Source organism: Lissotriton vulgaris, chromosome 1_1 (assembly GCF_964263255.1).
Source record: "Lissotriton vulgaris chromosome 1_1, aLisVul1.2, whole genome shotgun sequence".
NCBI classification, from domain to species: domain Eukaryota; kingdom Metazoa; phylum Chordata; class Amphibia; order Caudata; family Salamandridae; genus Lissotriton; species Lissotriton vulgaris.
The window spans coordinates 1,409,989,800-1,410,013,430 of record NC_141685.1 but is presented as its reverse complement, the minus strand read 5'-3'; the positions used below and the strand labels follow the sequence as shown (position 1 = coordinate 1,410,013,430).

Here is a 23,631-nt window from a genome sequence, read left to right as displayed (position 1 = left end):
GCACATGACATAGGCGGCCGGCTCCCGAGGTCCGGCGGAACATTTTGCCTTTTCCTTTCTGCTTCTTTTCCTACAATCCGTTTCATCTGAAGACACGACCAGGTCCCTGAATGTGTGCAGGGGGACGCTATTGATTGAATGAAAATGGCGGCTTGACACAAAGCTGACTCAAGCGTTACTGTTGATGCTATACAGACAAAAATTGGTTTTCAGTTTGTACATTCTTCATGTTTTTTTTTTCCATCCAAGTCTGATTAAGAGTTTGTAGAAAAATGGCTTCAGATTTTCCACATACTACTCTTCAACATTCTTCCTAAATGTAACAATGTGAAACTCACTAGGAGAACGGCTGTTTCTGTTTCCTTTCAAAATGCTGCCAACAATATTTTCTGAATGGAAGACACCATCTTGTAGCATAAAGGGCCGAAAGGGGTTCTGGTCTGGCCGATGGTTGGTGGAGACATTTTGACTATATCTTGGACCTGCCCGGCCTCGCCCAAAATGGCGCCGGTATGAATGGGACTCGTAACTCCTTGCCCGCAAATGTATATCTAGAAAATGTTATTGTAAGTGGCCCTGTCCTATTTTAATTACAAAATGTATGTCCACCGATTCCGCAACTGTTAGACACCTTAGTTCTTGCAACCTAATGGCCCGCTCGTTACGTTCCTCTACAGTGTAAATGTCTCCTCATCATATACGATTTCAGTTTGCTCCGTGGCCGGCCCACGTGGTTATAGGCCCGTATTTGTATACTGACATTTTCACAATAAAGGTTTTTAAAACAAAACACGGTAGTAGTATTTACATTGGTAAAGTTTTTACTTTTAGTCACTGTTTTCGAATCAGTAAAAGGCAAGTGAAATAAAGCAGTCCAATTACATGACGGATAAAAGGTATAATATGTAGGAACGCAGTAAAGATAAATGGTCAAGGGCAGTTGTGTTTTTCATGTCTGCAACATAAAGTGATCGATAAGAATCTGATAATCAGGCGTATCGGCGACTAAGACAGCAGGCCGAATCTCTTTTACTCAACGGTTCCGTCATGGAAGGAAGAAACGCCCTTTTTCTCGAAAAAGGAATATATTTTACTTGCAAGACAGTTGTAAATTTTCCGGGAAAGTACATTAGCCTGGAATAGTATAACATATGTTTGAAAAAAAAATATTCGAAAACAATAAAAAGCGTAATTTTTAGGCCATATGACCAAGCTTTTCATCATTAAATTAACAAAAGTAAAATGAACCAATGAAAAGTTTTATTAACAAGTCACATGACCTGTTATGCTTACGTTACGCGCTGCGCGCTGCGCCTCGGATCACTTCCGGGTGCGCTAACGCGGCGTGTCATATAACGCATTACGCGACAACGTATGTCAAGAATATAGTCAAAATGTCTCCACCAACCAGCGTTCAGAACACAACCCCTTTCAGCAGTCCAAAAAGTTCTGTTAAATGACAACAGAGGGGACAGGCAACAAGAACCATCAGTCAAAGAGGGGAGGGCAAGTTCTTCTCTTCCGGGTCATGTTGGGGCGCTACCGGAACTGATCGAATTGGTAGTCTACAGTGTTTCTGGATGTTTCAGACTAAAGCTGGCGTCAGCATGAGACCACTACCATCTCGTAGCTCCGTCGTGGCCATTCCACGAGCAATCATGGCAGCCGCTCCCCACCAGAAGCCTGCGGGAGTCGGAGGCCCCCAAGACTTTTGTAGAATCTTCACGGCTGAGGGGACGCTTTTCGAGAATGGGACCCAAGCCCTATCAGGGAAGCGTCCGAGTTCCAATGTGTCCCAGGGCCATTTTAGTGGACCAGGCCCAAAACCGAAGAGCCGGCCGCCATTTTGAGAGCCATGTGGCAGCCGCCTATCGCTGCACCGCAAGAGCGGGAGCAACTCAACTACATGGTGAGCGAGACGCTGTAGTCGCAAGAGCGGGCGGTAAACAGCTGAATGGCGGAAGAGGCACAGTGTAGCAAAAGCGGGCGGAATGGCAACTAAAACGGTAAAGGGGCGCCCCACTACAGCTTGTCTTCAGGTGAAACGGATTGTGGGACAAGGTCCAGAATTGAAGAGTCATCAAAAGGCAAAAAGTTCCGCCGGACCCCGGGAGCCGGCCGCCTATGTCGGGGGCGATCTCAGGCTACACCAGTGCTATAAGACTTGGGGAGGGTGTCGGAGCCAAGCGTCTTATCCGAGTCCATGGCCATCACACCGCCCCTCAGGGGCCTCCGTCAAGCTGTTTAGGAAGGTAACATATCACATTGTTTTCTAATGCAGTCAGGTCCACAAACGACACTCACTTACTTTGAGAATAGTGAAGCTGCAGTAGGTGGAAATAAGCTTCAGACAGTGTTACAAGCACTGCTCAGAACTCTTAACTATGGCACCCAACATCCAGAACTTATGCTATTTGAGAATGGCAGTGACATCGAAGCAACTCAGGGACCAAAACCATTAACGTACTTTCACGTATGAAAATCTTACTTGGGGAGGGGGCAGGAGCGAAGCGCCCCCTCCCAGTCAGCGCCACCACACCGTATGTTGAAAATTTGAAGCCATCGTTCTACAAAGTCAACCAAACTTGGATTGAAAAATCTAGAAAAATGTACAAACTGAAAACCAGTTTTGGTCTGCTTAGCATCAGTAGCAACGCTTGAGTCAGCTTTGTGTCAAGCCGGCATTTTGATTCAACAAAGCACAGGCATTGAAAAAGGCTCAAACTCAGAACTCTGAACTATGGCACCCAACATCCAGGAGCTTGCCATCCGGATCTTGGAGCCTTGTGCTGCTTTCGATCTATTCACACATCGGTCCACTACTGACATCATCTTATAAACCAACGTTATGTAAATAGTTTTTTAATAAAATGTTTTACCCTGTTTCTTTGCTGGTGTGTTGTCTATATTTTTAATATTTGCATAGGGTTTGTCATTATTTTGTGCGGGATGGGTGATGGAGCCGAGCTGTCTTGCAGCTCTCATGGTGTGGAGCTCAGTTCATCTCACTATTTTCGTATTTCTCATGAAGGGTTGTTCCTAATATTTCTATTTTAGCGAGGTCAAAAAGAGATCCAATTAGTGGCCTACTGATTTTGCTCGATTACTTTTATTTTTTTACACGATTTTTCACTATCTGCAAAGACTAAACAGAGTATTGCGACTTTGTGCTTGTTTGTAAATAGAGAATGATCCAAAGAGAACCAATTCTAAAACAGTAAATGCTTGGACAACAATCAATCAAATGGAGAGACAAGCAGGCACGACGGATTACAACGGGGGCAAAGGCTTGCGTTAACTACCGTTCACTATCTGCAAAGAGAGAGTACTACTAAGACAAAAGAGGGGAGGGGGGGTGCAGCGTTCAAAGCACATCAGCGTGCATAAATACGAAAATGTTTTTATCTATCACGTACTTGACATTTTAAAGCTTTTCATATTTGCTATTAAAAAACCAATGAAATTCACAGAAAAAACCATAGGTTATAGTGGATATATAGTTAGGAATTTGCATTTACAAAACCTTGAAAATTCAATGAAAAAACCATTGGTTTTAGGCCATATATAGTTAGGGATTTGCATTTACAAAACCTTATTTTACTCGCATAAAACCATTGAAATTCCATATATAGTTATAAGCGCTAACTATATATCGCGCACCCGCAATCCACTGCTGATGATGTCACATATTACATCATTCATGACATGGTTAGTGACATCACTGATGACATCACTGATGACATCTCAAATGACATCACTGATGACATCACTGAAAACATCTCATTTGACATGACTGATAGCATCACTGATGATATCATTCATGTGATAATACGATGAACCTCTTCAGACTCTAATATAACCTTAGATACAATCAGTGTAAACAGACACTCACAGACTGTCACTCATCCATGGAGTTACTCACACACCTAGTCAGTCATGCAAAGAATCAATCACACCTCCATTTCCTCAACTATACAGTTATACAAACTTTACTTATTCAAACATATACTAACACATATTTACTCTATTATACAATCCCTGATACAAGTTCACAATGATCCATACAGCCACTCACACATTCACTGGCTCTTATGCACAGTTATTTATATATGTCAACTCTCACATGTACTGTGTTTTACATATGTACTTACTTTGACATGTAGCACTGAGATATCCATTCACTCGCCAATGCACTCATGCACACAGTCAACCGCCCATACAGCTGTTTCCACATGCACTTTTGAAACCATACATCTAGTGAATCAACTGCTCACACATCTATGCACAGAGTCATACACCTCCCAGCCACCCACACACACACTCAGTATCCCATACAAATACTTGGGCAACCAATCAATAACCCATATAGTTACTCATATAGCTACTTATCAACACATGCAACAGTTTACAGAACAACAGACATAATGATGCACAAATTAAGACAGTTTAGTCACTAACCCATGCACTCAGTGAGACACATTTAATCACTCACTCATACAGTCAGTCATGCACCTACTAAATCCTTCATCCAGACACTTATATATCCACTCATTCTTCAATATGTAAGAGATATTTTAACTTTACAGAAACATACAGTCACTGGATGTTGTCATCAGTGATGTCATCAGTGATGTCATTTGAGATGTCATCAGTGATGTCATCAGTGATGTCACTAACCATGTCATGAATGATGTAATATGTGACATCATCAGCAGTGGATTGCGGGTGCGCGATATATAGTTAGCGCTTATAACTATATATGGAATTTCAATGGTTTTATGCGAGTAAAATAAGGTTTTGTAAATGCAAATCCCTAACTATATATGGCCTAAAACCAATGGTTTTTTCATTGAATTTTCAAGGTTTTGTAAATGCAAATTCCTAACTATATATCCACTATAACCTATGGTTTTTTCTGTGAATATATATATATATATACTAGCAACCCGTCCCAACATTGTCCAGGTACGAAAAAGAATGTCTTAAATGGTTAGAATAGGCAAGGCAAAGTTTTTTTAAAAGTTCATGGCATAGTACATTTATTGTTTCATGCGACTTGCCTGTGCGGCTGCTCAGAACCCCTCTTTCTGTTGCGCGGAAGGTGAGCGTGTGCTCTGCGGTTTGTTGTCCTTTCCGCAGAATGCAAACGTGTGTGTCTGCTCCTGCCGACGCCCCTGATCAGTCCTGGCATGCACACTGAGGGCGTGGGCCTTAGTAGATACACGCACTCGCCAAAGACTTGCTTGGTGCACTTAGACGCCCTACATAGCGTCACTGCCAAACGCCACAACTCCAAGGACGCTATTCCCCCTCTCCGCAATGCTTCCGGAGTCTCTGAAGGCACACGCCCACAACAATGCTAAACGACACGCCCACTTCAAGACGTGTCAGATTGCTATTCTCATACAGAACGCTTTTCGCAAGCTTTGCTTTACAGCAGAACGCCCACGCCCACAACGGACTACTTTGTCCCAAAACTGTCTTTTTCACTTGTAATGTATATATTGGGCTGGTGTATAGCCTATGTCCATCTGCTTATACTTACCTTTCTAATGCTGTATTGGGTGTTCTGATTGGCGCTGTAGTTCCGGAGCTTACTCGCCTCAAAGGTTTGGGCTCTCTCTTTATAATATTAGGATGGATATATATATATACAGAGTAATCTAGCAGCCTCAATGAATTTGGTCCACATTTTAATTAAATATGCTGCTATTGATAGAGAAGCCATCCTGATTAGCATTAGCAAACTTGAAGAACAAATAAATGCAATAGAAGAAACTGAAACTGTCAAAAAATTGAAAGATGCCATGCAAGAGAGACTGAAAAAGCATACTGATAAAATCAAAGCTAGAAAAGTGAGTAAATTTGCACGTGATGCGGCAGACTATGCCAACGGCCAGATATTCACGTTCGCGCGCAAATTTAATGCTACAAAACGACAACAATTCAGAGGTAAAGGAACTGTGGCAACAAAACAGCCAACAACAACCATAATAACAGAAGAACAACAGCTTGATATGGGGAGTTCAAATTCTGATATCGCTTCAACATCAAGCGAATCAGTAAGTTCAAATGATGATCTAGCCACAACTGGCTTCCCATTGGCAATTTTTGAAATAGATGAAGAGATGGGTTTTTTAGTGGAAGAGAGGTTGCGCACTTTGCGACCACGCCAAAAGAACACAACAACACCCGTAGAAACAAAAAAAGACGGAAAGGAGAAGGAAACGCAAAGAAAGGAGGATGGAACAACGACAAGAAAACAAACCAGACATGGAAAAAGAAAAAACAGAATTAAATCAATCCATTGTAAATCTGTCGGATGTGACCTTAACTAAGGCGGAACAACAACTTCTACTACTAGGTCTTAATTTCTGTCCTGAACAGAACTTTAAATATGCTCCCACCAGAGTAGATGTATATCGTTTCATCCGAAAACTGAAATTGAAAAAATTCTTTGCGTTGCAGAAACTAAAATCCACTTCCAACAAAGAAACAAATATTGGCATGAATAATATTGAGAACATGGCACAACTTACTGCCTCTGATGTACCACTATTTCTCGATATGAATGACTTAGATAATGCAACCAGCTCTCAATCTTTGATCAGTGATGGCGATACCAGCACACAAAAAAGATTAGAAAAAATTCATGTGGTCAAAAAGGTGCCGGTATCACGCCATTTAAAGGAAAATCTGACTTTGTACCGATCATGGCAAAAGATGCAGTAGATGTTTTTCAGGACTGTATAATTGCAGACATCAAAGACTTGTACAAAAGAACTAACAATTATAAGAAAAAGAAGTACAATGTGCAAAGGGCCAAATACTTTGAACTCATGAAAAAGTTAAAAGATAACCCCAATATTGTAATAAAAACTGCCGATAAAGGGGGTAACATCGTGATTTGGCCTAAATCTGAATACTCTGCAGAGGCATTAAGACAATTACAAGATCCTGCCTGTTACATTAAATCAAACAACAAAGAGTACTCTAAAGCTAATGATGTTTTGCACAAACTGCTTCTAAAATATCGCAGAGAGGGCCTCATCTCTACAGATGAATATAAATGTATGTACAATGAGCATCCCGTACTGCCGTCCCTGTACCTAATTCCAAAGGTCCACAAAGGAACAAAACCAATTCCTGGAAGGCCCATTATCTCCGCCATTAATAGTTGTGGAGAAAATGTGGGACAGTATATAGACTTTTTCTTACAGAGTTGAGTCAACAAACTTCCAAGCTTTGTCCGCGATACTACTGATTTTTTGGCTAAAATAGAGGATTTGGAATGGCAGAATGATATGCTACTCATCACTCTTGATGTCGAACAATTATACACCAGCATCTCCCATTTGGATGGCTTAAATGCAATAACTTACTATCTTGGCCAACGACCTGTTGAAATGTATGAACACAATAAGGTGATATTAAGTTTGATTGATTGGTGTTTGAACAACAACTATTTTACATTTGGTAAAGAAATCTGGAAACAATTAAGGGGTGTGGCCATGGGGGCCTGTTTCTCCCCCAGCTACGCGTGTTTACACGTCGGATGGTGGGAGGAGCGGGTCCTCAAGGTCTTACACCAGACTTGGGTGCGAGAGAAGATTGTAAAATATCTTAGATATATCGATGACATTTTTATTGTTTGGCAAGGGGATGAACAAGAAGCACAATTATTTATTGCTGAAATTAACAACAATCCCCTTAATTTAAGATTCACTTCTAACATCAGTGCCAGGCAAGCAGAATTTTTAGATGTCAAGATATATATAGATGATAATAATCGCATCCAAACTACTTTACATAGGAAAGCCACGGCTGGCAACACCACGCTCCATGCCGCAAGCCTACATCCTAAGCATACTATCCACAGCATACCTTACGGAGAAATCCTAAGGTTAAAAAGAATCTGTAGTACTGCTGAGGATTTTAAAAGATGCACTGATGAATTGAGAGTACGGATGAGGGCTCGTGGCTATTCAGACCAGATTTTCAACCAAGCTCTAGCCAAGGCTGAGAAATTGTCTAGAGCAAGCCTACTGGTAAACAAAAATAGTATGTCCACAAATGAGATTGAAACAGATGACATAGATTGTCCAAGATTCATCACAGACTACAGCAGCCAGGAAAACAAAATTAGACAGATCATCCACAAACACTGGTCTACTATTCAAACAGACACTGTTTTGGGATACATGTTACCTGATAAACCCCTGGTCACGTTCAGACGAGCACAAAACATGGGCACAATTCTAGATCAAAGCAGCCCTGAATTGCAACAAAAGCCCAATTGGGTAATATCAGCGGGTTTTCGAAAGTGTACTTCTTGCAGGGCTTGCAAGTTCGGAGTTAATAAGACCCATTACAGAACTCCCTTCTCTACTGCTGATATTCCAATCAAGGGTAGCCATACTTGTAAAACTGAATATGCCGTGTACGTCCTGACGTGCACTTGTGGCCTTAACTATATTGGCAGTACAAAACAGCAAGTGCACGTCAGGAACTGCAGCACATTAGAGCTATCCTTCATAGCGACCAGGCATATCCGGTGGCTCGCCATTTTGAGAGTACACATAATAAAGACCTTAATTGTCTCTCTTACTATGTGATAGCTTCTGTCCCAAAACCAAGAAGAGGAGGCAACAGGGAGCTCAAGTTAAGGCGATTAGAGTCGAGCCTGATCCTCGAATTCGACAGCAAATGGCCGAACGGTCTTAACAACACCGAGGATCTACGCCACTTTTTATAATCACTCGCTCTAAATATCTGCTAGCTGTAATTAATATAATGAAATTTGGCTTCCTGTTAGCAACTCAATAGCCCCCTAGATAAGTCAGGTTCCCTGTGATCTAGGGTGGCAATCTGTTTTCATGTATCACCTTAGAAACATCTTGTTCATATATGTAATCAAAGTGGCTGGTCAAGTTCCTTGTCAGCCACTTTCTTGAATATTGCTCTACTTCTTTCACCATGTACATATTTTCACTGTGTTTTAGGTATTTATTTATGTACCTTAGATGTGAGAATTTTTTAGCTCTTATTTATATATTTGGTGTCTTTTTCTATATCTTTTAACATGATGATATATTTATACTGGTATTAATAAGTTTTATGTATGGTTTTAATCAGACCAAAAAAAGGAGAAAAATTCAAATTTCCCTTTATGTCTAGATTAGCATACATGCATTATATACACAGATTTTTATCATCATACACTCACAGCACTTTATCTCCCCCTTTTTTGGCTTATTTTCCCTCTATCCGCATTTATGCACTTTATTATCTCCATGAATTGCAGACTGCGATTCAATGACATATTAGTAATTGCACTTTCACCACTTATCCCGTTCCCCCATCGTTTACAGGTCGCGAAATTTAGCACATTTTTAACATTTGCACAAACAAAGGAAAATGGCATTAATTTAATTGTTCCATATAAATTGCGTAATTTTGTACAATTGCTATATTTGCACAGGCATTTGCCATGATTTGCACAGGGATTTATCCCAAATGTTCCATTCCTATCGCGAGTTTTTGCACATCTGCTATTGCTTACATAAGCATTTGCTAATATTTGCACAGGGATTCATCCCAAACCATCAAGGAAAGGAAATTATATCTGTTTACAATGTTCTGTGTTCATTGCGTAATTTTGCACATTGGCCACTGCCTGTTTTGGGATTCATCCCAGAAAAGTAAATGAAACTAATGCAACTTTTATGCCTAAAATAATGTGTGAACAATTAGCTATTAGCAAATATAATTTATTTATATTTTGCTGCCAATGCACTTTCAAATTACTTTGTATATTAATTTGATTATGTATACATTCTTTTGTTTATGTCTATGATCATGTGACCGGAGTGTGATGTGGCGGGAAGGCGGGCTTGCACTGCATTATAAAAATGAAAAAATGACGTTGAATCGATGCATGTGAACAAGGGCTTTGGAAGCCCGAAACACGTCTTGCCCTCGCTGTTTTCAACCCTTGAAATAAACCATCTGTGTATCCAGTTCGTGGTCCGTCTCCTATTTGCCTGGAGGGTTCTGATTTTCACAAGAACCAGTAGTGGCTGTTGTTGGAGTTTGCGTAGATATATATATATATATATTACACCGACAATGCTTATCATGAATGAACGTTTGACATGGCCCTGGGTTAGGTAGTAAAATACTGGGCAGGCTTGTGATGCAAAACATAAATGGAAGATAAGAGGGGTTTCATTTTCTAAGGCAGACATGAAACAGCCCCTTTACTGAATCAGATATGAAATAATACAACGTACAAGTCACTAACATGAAATAGCCCATTTGTTACAGCAGACGTAAAATAACCAATTTACTAAAGCAAGGATTAAATAACTCATCTACTAAAGCAGGTATGAAATAACCATATCCTAGAGCAGCAGACATGAAATACCCAAAGAAGTATACAAAACCACTTTGCGGTCACCACACTTTACATCTATGCTTTTGGCCTGCCTATCCCTAGGATGCTTCTTACCTCGATAAACCATTGCTATTTTATAAAACGTTGATGAAGCCTTCTAAATCTCCAATATCCAGACTACAACAACCTGCACGCTGTAATACCTGTAATATTCCAACCAGAAAGGAGAGAGTCGCGGAAATAGACACTCTGGCTGCGTCCCTGGCCACCGTGTTGATCACCGTTGAGTTCAGGGCTGTGCCGTTGCTCATTAATTTAAACATGCTATCAGGAGCCATGGTCAGGACAACCGACCCCACCATCAGACTGACCACGGGGAATGGCCCTATGAGAACAAGGAGAACAGACATGACTTAAGTGCAATTTTGTGGGAATAAACAGAAGCATAAAAAACATTCTTGCTCGCATTCGCACATTTAGATAAATAATGGAATAATTTTAAACAAAATGGATGACTTTATGAAAAAACGGCCATCATCATCTTTAACTATAAACCATCCTTACGAGGCTCAACTGCATCTTAATTAAACTGATAAGGTAACTTTGCTTATTTAGTCAGATACCAGTTCAAGTAAAGACGCGTTCGGTCCGCATCTCCCTCTGGTTAAAATGAAAAGGTGCAATATAGATTAAAAGATGAATCACAGCAAATGCTTTTCATAAACTGGCTGTCAAAACTAGAGACAGCAAGTTTCTCTCAAGTTCAGCAGAATAGTTTAATGCTGTTGCACAGAACCAATAGAATTATGTGGCATTGTACGACCAAATTGTGCAGCAATGTTTGCTTGATTATGTTGCATAACATGAGGTACTCTGTAAATCATGCTGAAAATTCGGTGGCATGTTTTGAGGAGCTATTTGCAGTAAATCCATTGTTTTGTGATAGAGGGACTAAGAAGTAGGAAAGGAGATCCAGGTTTTTAAGTCGAGCCTAGGCAGCGTATGCGCTGCTCTGTAAGGCATGCTGTATTAGAGTATGAATGTGAAGCCCCGCCCACTCTCCACCCTATTTTTCATTGGCTTACATTGTATTGTATTGTAATTGCATTTAAATAGCGCTTACTACCCCTAACTAGGCGTTAAAGCGCTTTTTCGGCGAGCAGCATGCAACTCCAAAACCCATGGATTAGTGGTGAATTTGTATAGTGAAATACAAAAGTAAATTGAGTGGTAGATATGTTAGTCAGTTATTTGGATTGAGATGGGTAGCGGAGGGATAGGAGAGGGAAAAAAGCTTGCATTTATATAGCGCTTGCTACCTCTGACGGTGTGTTGAAGCGCTTTTTCAGCAAGTAGCATGCTACTCCGGAACCCATAAAGGATTAGTGGTGATTTAGTATACTGAAATATGAAAGCAAATTGAGTGGTGGATATGTTATTCAGTTATTTGGATTGAGCAGGATATTGGAGAGATAGAAGAGGTGACATAGTCCCAGTGTCTGCTGGGACAAGGAAGACCCAGCACCAAGGCGCGATGCAGGAGGCAGCCTGCAACAGGTTAAGTACATTTCTTTGGGGGGGGGGGGGAGCGTGGCTAACCACTAAACATGGCGGACGAGTCTTAGAGGAGCTCCGGAGCCCGGGCGCCATGATCCTGCCAAACCGCCACAAGCCGTGACCCATTGGTGCTAAAACACCAAGCCATGGATGCGGTGAATCCAAGGCAAGCCTGCTAGGGATTGAATCAGCCTCTGACAACACCAGGGAGTACGAATCCTGAAGTGCGGCCTACATGAAAGACAGCCCTTGCAGCGCAAGAACCGCCCGGAGTTGCGGCCATAGTGAGAGGCCTCCCACTGAATCGTCGTGAGTGCACCAGGCACTGCTGGGGCTGCTGCTGTTCTTCTGAAGCCCCTACTGGGGTGGTGATTGCGCCGGCGGTTGGCGGCCGGTGGACGGTGGACCAAGTGCAGATGCTAGCATTCAGTGGCCCAGAGGAAGACCGCACCGGAGGCCTCCTCTGCCCAGGAACCACTACAGCAGAAGGACATCCAACTGCAGGGAGAGACCCTCCCCTGAAGTGTGGCAGGTGATCGCGAGGGATCCCCACTGTTGGACGGAGGGCTGCGCATTCACCTGGCCTGAGCCGGTGGACCAGATCCCAACTGCACAGCACAGCACCAGAGTGAAAGGGGCGGCCTAGCTGTTGGCCCGTGGGCTTCCTGGGACTAATTGCAAGCTGGGAGCTGCTTCCGGGAGGGCCTTACTGGCCAGACAATCCCCACCCGCCTCACTCCCCACCTGGGAGCGCCATACTAACTCTAAAGGTCACACAGCAATACCAGAGCAGGAGGCACGCAACAGGACTTATCTCTGCACAGTTGCTCCCTGCAAGGAACTATCCACAGGCAACAAGTGCCTGGTCGTGATAGCACCATTCAAGCAGGAGCACCCATAGACATCTATCAAAGCTTTGAGAAAGGCAGAGAGGAGGCAACGACACCAGATGTCAATACAGGCAGCTTACAGCGTAACCTGAGGGGTAGGGGCCCAAATTGTGATTTGCTGGCATATTCACGGCAATACAGATTTGAACGTGGCTGTAACCATGACTGGGCATCATGGGAATAGCTGGACCTACTTACTTATTAAGTGCATCATCCCATCTCTCAAGAAAGAAACGGGGCACGTAGAGGAGACTTGCATGCCTAGGCCCTGAAAACAGCCAAGAGGACTGCAGCATGTTTGAGCGGGCAAGGGAAGACATACCACATGCATAAGAACGATTAATAGTAAGTTTGCCTGCCATACTCAAACAACAGCTAACATGTGGGGAGTACAGCACAAAGCATGTGGCGGCCCAAAGAGAAGCTGCCAGAGGCAGCCTCCACTAGTACGTAACAAGCAGTGGAACCGGAACATTCAATGCATACACCCTCGCTCGACTTTATACTGCCCACAATTGCTGGAACACCTACAGACAAACTGGATTTAATACTTCAAGAGGTAAGGGAGTCTTATAAGGCCATAGAGCAACAAATTGGCTCACTTACGACCAGCTTAACGCTACTCAAGGCCGATCACACCAAACTGGCAACTACAGTGAAGACCAACAGCCTAACTTTGGAGGAGCTCTTACCCCAGCATAAGCAGCATGTGTCACAAATCCAACAGATACAAAGACAAAACAATGGACTACAAAAAAGAGAGCCGAGGACACCGAGGGCAGAACTAGACAAAACAATGTACGGGTCATTTGGATTCCATGAAGCAGTGAGGGAGCTAATGCTGCCAGTTTTATGGAGCAGTGGTTCCGCAAATAAGTAGCCCCGAAAGGTTTATGGGACTTCTTCTCTGTAGGACGGGCCCACAGAATCCCGACTGACAGACCTAAGGTGGGTGCTCCGCCGAGACCGTTTATAGCCAGGATCCTAAATTATAGGGATTGAGATGGCCTACTCCAAAAGGCGAGGGAGCGAATACAGATACATTTCGAGAATCACCGCATATCACTATTCACTCATAGTCCAACGCCTATCACCGCATAGTTCACCGCATATATCACAGCATATCACTATTCACTCATAGTGCAACGCCAAAGGTCCTCCTGTCAACTTGTCAAGAAAAATTATGAGTTATTAATCTCAAATATGCACTCCTTTTTCCGGCTCGATTGAAAATTATCCACAAACAGAAAACATACTTTTTTGATAGTCCGGAGGAGGTAGCAGAATGGATAGAAGTTATGGATCCTACCCCAATGCTCGGCAATACATCCTAAAGCCTACCAAATAGCCCCAAATGAACACTAAGGAGGCGGTCATGTCGCATCATCAAAGCTGCCCGCAAATCCCAAATAATCAGCCCTACCCATGAACAGGCCCACCGGAGCAAAGAAGAGGCGTTGGCAGCGGCAAACACGTTCAGAGCAGGTGGCCTTCACACCGCTTTGGAATCCTCGTAGGGTAGCAATGTGCAATCAGACTCTGAGAGCAGCATCACTTTATTCCCCACAGTAACCCATCAGACTGCGGACGACCTGCTGAACTAGTGAGGCCCATTGGAAATAACTTCGCAGGCTACATGGACATGAAATGCAGCAGCGATGGCATAACAAGGCTAGTTTGGTAACGAAATGATGTAAGTATGAGTACCGGGCTCCTCAGGGCTCAAATACATGGGTGCAACACCATGGATGGCGTAAGTGACACCCCCTCAATTACGTATGCACCATACAAATGTAGCGATGTTTGCACATTTGCGTTTTTTGTTCGGACCGGCATAGTTCAACTACTGGACCTTGTATTTACAGTTAAGGAGAGGTTTAGGGGTCCTGACACACAACTGATACCACGTCCTAGGCTGAGGTGTTTGTTAACTACATTTGATCTGCACTTAACTGCTACCACCAACCGCACATGTGGCTCTTACAACTTAGTAACCTGGAATGTGTGGGGGCTAGGCTCGATAATACAGCATGGGTACATGCACAATTGATTAAGCGAAAGGCGCAAATAGTATTCTTGAAGAAATCCCATCTCACAGAGACAGAAGCAGGGAAACTACAAAAGAAATTGAAGGGGCAGATATACTCTACTAACTACTCAGCCTTTGCTAGAGGCGTGACAATATGTCCCATTTAAGGAACTAGAGAGGTGGGTAGACGCACAGGGCAGGTTCACATTCCTGTGTGGGATACTTGATGGCCTACATGTAGTAACGGGTAACCTAATATGCCCCAAATTTTGGTCAGGATAAATTCTTTATTAGCTTAAATACGATACTGGCGGATTGGGTGGGGCACCCATGGATTATAGGGGGAGACTGCAACGCGGTCATGAATGCATTACTAGATCGATCGCACCCCCCTCTTCATGGAGTGGAAACTATTAAACAGACAAAGGCTCTCAGTCAATGGGTAGATGGATGGGCGCTGGGTAACGTGTGGAGAATGCAGAACCCGACAAGTAAGAAATACTCCTTCTACTCCCCAGTTCACCAGTTGCATACACGAATTGACAGAATGCTATGCTCACTCACCGTAGTCACGCAAGTGACACAAGCCACTTACCTCGCAAAAACGTCTGATCATAACCCATTAGAGATCTCTTTTAATTGGGGCAGAATCCCCACACTGGTCCCCAAGTGGAAGCTAAGGTTCCAAATGTTAGAAGAAGCAGTATTTTGCAGTACTCTATCCAATGCCATCACTCGCTACTTTGCAGACAATGGGAACACTGCATCTTCCATTCTAGTTGAGTGGGATGCACTCAAAGCAGTCATAAGAGGTACGGCGATCAGCACCATAGTGGGTGCAAGGCAGGAAGTACTTACTAGCCTGAAAGAGTTGGAGAATAAACTGAACACACTAGAACAGGAAGATGTGCATGAACCTACGAATATGTCTCTCCTACAGGAAGCACATACAACATGCAGAGCTGCTAGAGACTCTCAGAGTTATCAATCAATGGGCTTACACCCAGATAAAACACACCACCCAGATAAATCGGGGACACTCCTAACCAGGATACTGATGGATCCACCTCCCATAGTAATAAGTGATATCACCACGCCTGGGGGAGACACGGTACATACTCAACAGAGCATTCACGAGGCCTTTTGCATGTACTACAGTACACTATACAGTAAGCCACCTACAACAGACAACTTACTTACAGATGCATTCCTGGCTAATCTACCATATCCCCAATTTAACGAAGAAGCACAAGAAAGCCTGGCAGGCCCCATATCGAGAGCCGAAATAAAAGCTGCAATCAGAGGACCTACCATGAAACAAAGCGTATGGGCTAGATGGCCTACCAATAGAATTTTTACGCACACATTCGTAAGCCCTAGTTCCCCAACTAGAGAAATTGTATAGTAGGTCACTGGAGATAGGCCACCTCCCCCCTACCACCATGCAAGCACTAGTGGTCTCCCTTTCCAAGCCGGGGAGGGGCACGCCAGACCTGGTGGGTTACCGCCCACTATCACCACTGGCCACAGAATATAAAATATTAAGCAAAATATTGGCAAATAGGCTTCTCCCTACCTAAACAAGCTTATCCACATGGATTAATGTGGCTTTATACCAGCTCGCAATACACACAAAAATGACCCCCTCTCACATTTACTTACAATATGATTTAGACAAAGACCAAATAAACAATTTCATTAAATCTGGTCTGGTATATTTATTTATACCTTTTCTTCATGTATTCTCTGCGGAAACTAAACTTCTCTAAAAAAGTTTTAGGCGGTGCGAGAGTTCACACTGGAGGCCATATATCGCAGGAGTATCCAGTATGTCGGAGTACCAGGCAGGGGTGCCCTTTGTCCCCACTACTATTTGTGCTTGCGCTGGAGCCTTTGGTGCTAAGGTTGCGCCAGGACAAATTGGGATTCAAATAGGCACCTCTACACATCTGATGTCAGCCTACACGGTCGATATCATTATATATGCGCATGATCTACTGGGCTTGTTAGAGCCAATACCTAGTATCTTCTCCCGGTTTGAGCGCATACCAGGCCTAGCTATCAACAAGGCCAAATCAAATGCCTTTTTCTTCCAAAATAATGCATGCCCAGACAAGATCAGCTTTGGGTCGTACACCATACCTGTGGCACAGCACACATTAATATACCTAGGCATAAGTGTCTACAGAACTCACGCAGACCTGCTTGAAGGCAACCTTACTAGAGCAATAGGGGCGATACCATCCAAGGTTGTCTTCTGGACTGCGCTACCAATATCTGCAATGGCCAGGTAGCTGTGCCGAAAAGGGTGGTTCTCCCCCGACTTCTATACTACTTCACCAATTTACCAATAATAATTCCTTCTTCTACCTTTCAAATTCTAGACACTATACTCTCCGACCTAATCTGGGGGACTGGAAGATGAAGAGTGAGCCTAAAGGAAATGCAACTATGAACAGACAAAGGGGGACTGGAGGCACCAGATTGTAAAGCCTATTATTATGCAAGCCAGCTACAATGGCTATCCTATTAGACAGCCAGTCATAATCTACGGGAGATAGGATACACTATGCAAGATATCAATCAGGGGACCCTTCACACACTATTACTACCAAAGGGTAAAATTCCCCCAGATGCACCGCCTTTACTGAGGACAGTGTTATCATGCTGTAAAAAAGCACTGCAATACACATCCCAATGCCCTTCATATGCGGGCAACATCCCACAGTTGGGAATTCCACTACCCAGCGGTACGCTCACGAGAAGTAGGTTTTCGGCTGGTCTAATGAAGGGGTCGACATGGTTGGGGCACAATTCAATAATAAAATACTACTTGACCATGAAAACGTTGGACCGTACACTCGGGTGCCAAACCTTTTATACATTGTGCCCGCAGGTATAGTACAATACCTGAAAAAACATTGGGTCCCTCAGAGGGAGGAAGCCTTGACGCACAAATTAGTTTGTCCATTATATTACATGGGCGAGGGGCACCACCTTATCAAATGGTTATATGTTGGCATCCGGGCACATGCAAAAGTGCCTCTTACTGATCTGCGGGCTAAATGGTCTGAGGACATAGAACGGGAGGTTTCAGATAAGAAGTGGGCCAGCATTCTGGAACACCCTAAAACAGTGACCAGTAATGCAAAATTTAAATTGATACAATATATGGTTCTCCATAGGGCCTCCCTTACACCACGACGCCTGCAACGGATGTTCCCAAATGCACAGCATTGCTGCCCTCGATGTAAGTTGAAAGAAGCAGATTTAGCCAACATGCTATGGTCCTGTCCCCGCCTCAGAGGGTACTAGGGGAGGTACGACGGGACACAGAAACAGCCACGCACCTTCACATTGTGTACTCCGCAGCAGAATGTCAGCAAGGCCTATGCAAACGCACAGCCCCCAGCAAGTTCAACTGAGATTTTTAGATCTTGCCCTAATTATAGCCAAGCGGTCAATAACCATGAGATGGAAATCATTAAAATGTCCTGAGATCTACACATGGCACAATGAAGTAGTATGTTGGGGTGGAGCCAAAAGCGCAGCTATTAAACGTGAGGAGGCCCATGGGCTACGTAAAACCAGATCTCAATGGAGTGGCAGGTCATTTTAGAAGCCTTTAAAACCATAAACCCTCATTCCTTACCTGACACCCCGAATGCACAGTAGATAGACAATGACCAGCCATAGCACGAAAAGCAGCAATCCAGAGCAGGCGTAACCAGGCCACATGCCCACCAGCGCCATGCGCATAGAACACGATGGCCTAGGACACGGAATCATTCCTGGACATGGATAAGACAGTTCAGAATGGTAGGGGAGGCGGGAGGGGGGTGGGCACTTGTTATAAATCAAATGCTAATCTGAACATTACAGTTTGTACAACTACAGAAATTTACTACGTATACGATTGATATAATACCAACCATACCGAACTAGCCGCTGGCTATGTGATGCATGTAACCACATACTGTAAATACCGGAACAGAAGGAGATGTAATGTCTATATGTATTATAACGAATGCACTGGATATAACAAAGAGCATCAATAAAGTTTGTGTTAAAAAAAGTAACTTTAAAAAATATATATATTTTAAAGTCCCCTGCCCCCTCCTTCCTGCACCCCCTCCTCACCGCCTTGCCTTTTTTTGATTGGGGCAGCCACCACTGGATGTTTAGAGTCAGGTTCGTCTATGCACAGACACCTAGACATTAATAAACGTATCTGTGGTGTCTGGTAGGTCTTTATTCATTTGTAAATAAACAAATGCTGAAAAGCATTATTTGGGGCTTTTGAAGTCTTAAAAAAGAAAATCTTCAACTTCTTCTGAAGGAAGAAACTTTTCTAATTTCTTAATGCTGCTACACTTGACGAATGGGGCAGTGCATACCCGTGGCCTAGTTTAGTTACCTCAGACATAAAGAAACATTTTGGTCATTTCTTTTCCTAAAAATCTAGAATGAATCCGGAGCACATGGACAAACATTAGAGATTAATAGGGATGCAACAGCTCTTTATTTGTAACACTGAACAGACCAAGGCGCATAGGCACTGGTATGCTGGTGAGAAGCACAAGTGCACAATGCAAAATCATTGAAAGTGTTAAAAGTTCGAGAAGAATCAACGTGGCGACTAGTCTGTAGGAAAAACTACCTCGTGAAAATGTTAAGGAGGTCATTAATATACATTTGAAGCATTGGATGCAGAAGACAACTTTGCTTTCATCTTGAACCCCTCTTTTAAAAAGGTCTACACATGTTGTCTATGCATTGTGTGCAAGAACTATAACAAATACACAATACCCATCTGTCTGAAGATCTTATTACATAAGGAAAGTGATAATCGCAAACTGGTTCTGCTTAGTAAGTTAACATCACAGACCACTGCTTCAGATGATTAATGCCCTCCACTCACTTGGCTCCTTAGTTCATGTGTTAGTGTGGTCCACCAGGCAAGTCCTGGAGCAAAGAAGGTGTCCAGGCCAAAGGAATGTGCACCGGATATTTTACCAAATGGAGTGTAGTGTCATTGTTGTTCATAAATTCTGGCTTCTGATTCGTTAATAGGCTTGTTAGTCCCTCCTTAGTACCGCCTTGTATTCATTTGTAACCTCCCATGAGAACACCCCCTTTCACATGTGTTTTTGCTCTGTAGGCTTTCATTACAGTTTCTGAGCACTATTTCCGCTAATGGTTTTCTACCGCCTGCAACAGCTCTCTCACAACGCTTTAACATTTTTTTTACACAGCACTGCCCGCCACGCTGATAGTGACGGCTGTGCCTTTGCTTTACTTGCTGTGGCAAGAAGGGGCGTGTGTTTATTTTACTACTTATTTTTTTTTTTAAATGTCATTGCCCCATGTCGCACTTACACTTTAATGTCGGACGTGCCCCTTTCCTTAGAGGAGCTGTGTCTAAATAAAAGGGTGTGGCTGTCATTAAAGTGCTTTTACAAAAAAAAAAATATTTGTCCAAACAAATGCTTTTTCTGTAAATGCATCCCATATTGCGCTTTCATTTTAATGTCGGCCACTCCCCTTTCTTTAGACACGTCACGTGGAAAGAAAAAGTTAAAGTGCTGCATGGGCGTTTTTACAAACTAGTATTTGTAATACAATAGGTGTTGCATTTACAAAACTATCGTAAATGCGAGACCTATTGCATTGCAAATGCTTCTTTAGAATGTCCCGGTACCAGACTGCAACAAGGAATTCACCAAACACCAGACGATGGGGAGAAACTACTATTCTAAGGGGCATTCAGAACGACCTTATCTCTATTTCGATGACAGTGTTTTTCATACGGTACAAGAAGCCTTGAGAAAGCTCTTGGGTGACCAGCTACACAGGGCGAAACATCTCCTGGCTGTTAGTACATGAAACCAGAAACAACATTTTATGAATAAAAACCTGTCTGTCATCGTACCCATGTAGTGCTCTGTGTTTAATAAAGTAGAAATAATGGCTCAATCATATGAGAACTAATTAATATCAGTTATTAATGTATTTTGTGCTTTCTGTGTGCATGTAAATAGTTACTCTTGAAAAAGTCTCTAATGCTTTTAAGGAAGACACACTGTGGCAGACTGTTTTCTAAGAGCCAGACCATGTGTTGGGCTCATTATATGTTACCCATTGGTAATTAGTTCCTTTCAAAGACTCAAGATTGCTCAATCGATCAATCAGGGTTTATAAAGCGCTGCTATTCACCCACGAGACTATCAAGGTGCTGAGAGTCCAGCTGCTCGGGTGAAATGAGTGAATAGCCTGATCAGAAATATATATCAAATATAAAAAAAAGGTGATTTGTAAAGTGCAAGAATCTGCTCGTACATGCTGATCACAGTCGATACACTAGATTACAACCCCAAACTTTATTTTTTAGAAGTCTCTTTTTTTGTAAAGGGTATGAGGTCATCAGAGGTTCTGCAGAAGCAAGGCAACTTTCAAATTAATTCTACTGGCAGCGAGGCCTTGAAGGGTTGGGTCTGGTGTTGGGGTACGGCTCTGGGCCCATCACTCTCTGCCAACCATTGAAGGGATGAGGGGGCGAGGCTTACTGCCTGGCACTGTGTGCAGACCCTACCACACTCTCTAAAAACAAATGCTGATGCAAAATGCTACATATATACATTTGGTAATGGTAAATAATAATTAATGTTTCAAACATATCTACATAGCAGGTTTTAAAATCAAATATAGCACGTGTCCTGAAGTCATATATAACGCTTTATCTATAGTCCAGTAAATACATGTTCTAAAGCCATATATAGACAGGGCACAAGTCGAGGGGATGGCCCTGCCAAGAAGTTGGGCCCGACTAAAACATGTTGCACTGGTCCCGGTACACGTTTAAGACACCTGTTACCGGCACACTTTCAGCAGTGCCTTCCCGTTGTTGCCTTTCATTCAGAGCAGCAACGTGCAGGCGAGGAGGGGGCCTTCTTATTTTCAATTCCTGCTGGCCCAAAGCATAGGCTGCAGTTAAGGGGCCATTAGGCCTCCTTCTGCTCGAGTATCCTAGCTGGGAGCTATCTGGAGCCTCACACCTTAATGTTATATGTTATATATGTTATGTTATATATGATTTGTAACGTGCGCAACTACTCAGGAGTATCCTGGCGCGAATGGACGTATGCAGAGAGGGCACCAATGAAATTAACTAAGAGGGTTGAAAATGGAGTAATGGTTAATGCAATGGAGGGGAAACAGAGGCTCACAGCTTATCACTTCAAAGGTACTTAAGAGAGGCCTGATTTTGACTTTGTTCAGTCCCTGTATATACAACATATGCATGCACTGTACGAATTTCAGCTGTGTTAGGCTACCCAAGTATTAACACAAATAACAATTTTAATACCACAATTCTCTTTTGTTTCTTTCACAGTCCTACTCATCCTAATGCAGGGTTTCAGGAGCTTAAACATTACACATTGGCAATACATCATATGTGTGTAGAACAATGTACAGGGTGTGTTACACAAGACAGTAAGGGTTACAAGGTGTATGCGACACCTGTCCTTTAATGCTCACTGTACTACATTCGAAGGATTACAATGTATGAACAGCAAGTAACACAAGGATACTAATGTTAAAAGCAGCAACCCACTTACCTAGTTACATAATATAAAAATCTATCTTGTGCATGTTACAAGATGTGCTTTGCAGGAGACGCATTCACCCTCTATGCTACTTTGATTCAAAACTGGGCTATACAAAACACAGATCTCTCCAGCAAATGAGTTAACCTCAGTTATTTTACCATTATTATTATTCCCTACGATTTGCTACGCATACAAAGATCTCTGCTGCAGGTGTCTTAACTATACAATATTCTAAAATGCCGACTTTGCAACCAACTAGGCAGAATGGCCTACGTCCAATTTCTTTGTGGCACAGTTTAAAATAAATCAATGTACACCTGGAGGCCCAGATGTTTTGTCAGGGTTGCCTCACTTTTTCGGCACAACCCTGACACAAAATCTCACTTGTTAAATTTTGTAGTGTGCTCCAATGTACTCATAATTGAACTGCTAAACATATGTCTGTCGTGTTAAGATCTGACGTCACTACTTGTGATCTCACTTCCTGCGAGGTCATGGGTTGTGATGCCACTTCCTGTGATGTCACATACTGTGATGCCACGTGCTATGTCATGTGCCATAATGAACCAAGTCACTTGCATACTATCTAACTTGGTAAGTCCCCCCACTTCCGTTTTTTAGGATGTGTGCCCTGTATATAGAACATGTTTAAAATTCATAGAGTAAGTTGTCTAGTACACATAGAACATATTCTAAAGTCATATGCAAAATATCTTCCAAAGGTATATATAGTATATGTTGTAAAGTCTTATATAGAACATACTGTAAAGTCATACAGAGGGCATACAGTTGACAATCTTGGCGTCTGAAAGGATCATTTTTGTCAATAAAGCACTGAAGATCCTGTAACTCGTAGAGTGTATACAATGGTGGGATGCATTAAAGGCCAACAAAGGCAAAAAGCACAAACTTCAAATGAAATAAAAAATCTTCATAGTTACCAGCAGAGAGGTGTTTTGATGTTCCGAAGATAAAATATGTCAACAGTGGAAAGAACGAAGAATACAAGCCAAACCCCACGGGGACTGCGGCCAGCAAGGCAAACGCCAACCCTGAAAGAAGACACAAGAATATTACTGTTTTAATACTGATGTTTTTATAATCCTATAGAAGCTATGTAGAAATTATATCACATCTCTAACCATTTCC

The 23,631-nt window shown here is 42.7% G+C and overlaps 1 protein-coding gene across 1 annotated transcript in view; it reads right to left on the bottom strand.

Annotated features, from left to right (window-relative positions):
* SLC26A4 (solute carrier family 26 member 4) overlaps positions 1-23,631 on the bottom strand; it is a 190,414-nt gene that overhangs the window by 128,784 nt on the left and 37,999 nt on the right. The window contains exons 4-5 of the mRNA XM_086967193.1: positions 23,424-23,534; positions 10,600-10,781 (exon numbers count right to left, since the gene is read on the bottom strand). Of these exons, the coding sequence (XP_086823319.1) occupies positions 10,600-10,781; positions 23,424-23,534 (293 nt within the window). The remainder of the gene's footprint in view (positions 1-10,599; positions 10,782-23,423; positions 23,535-23,631) is intronic.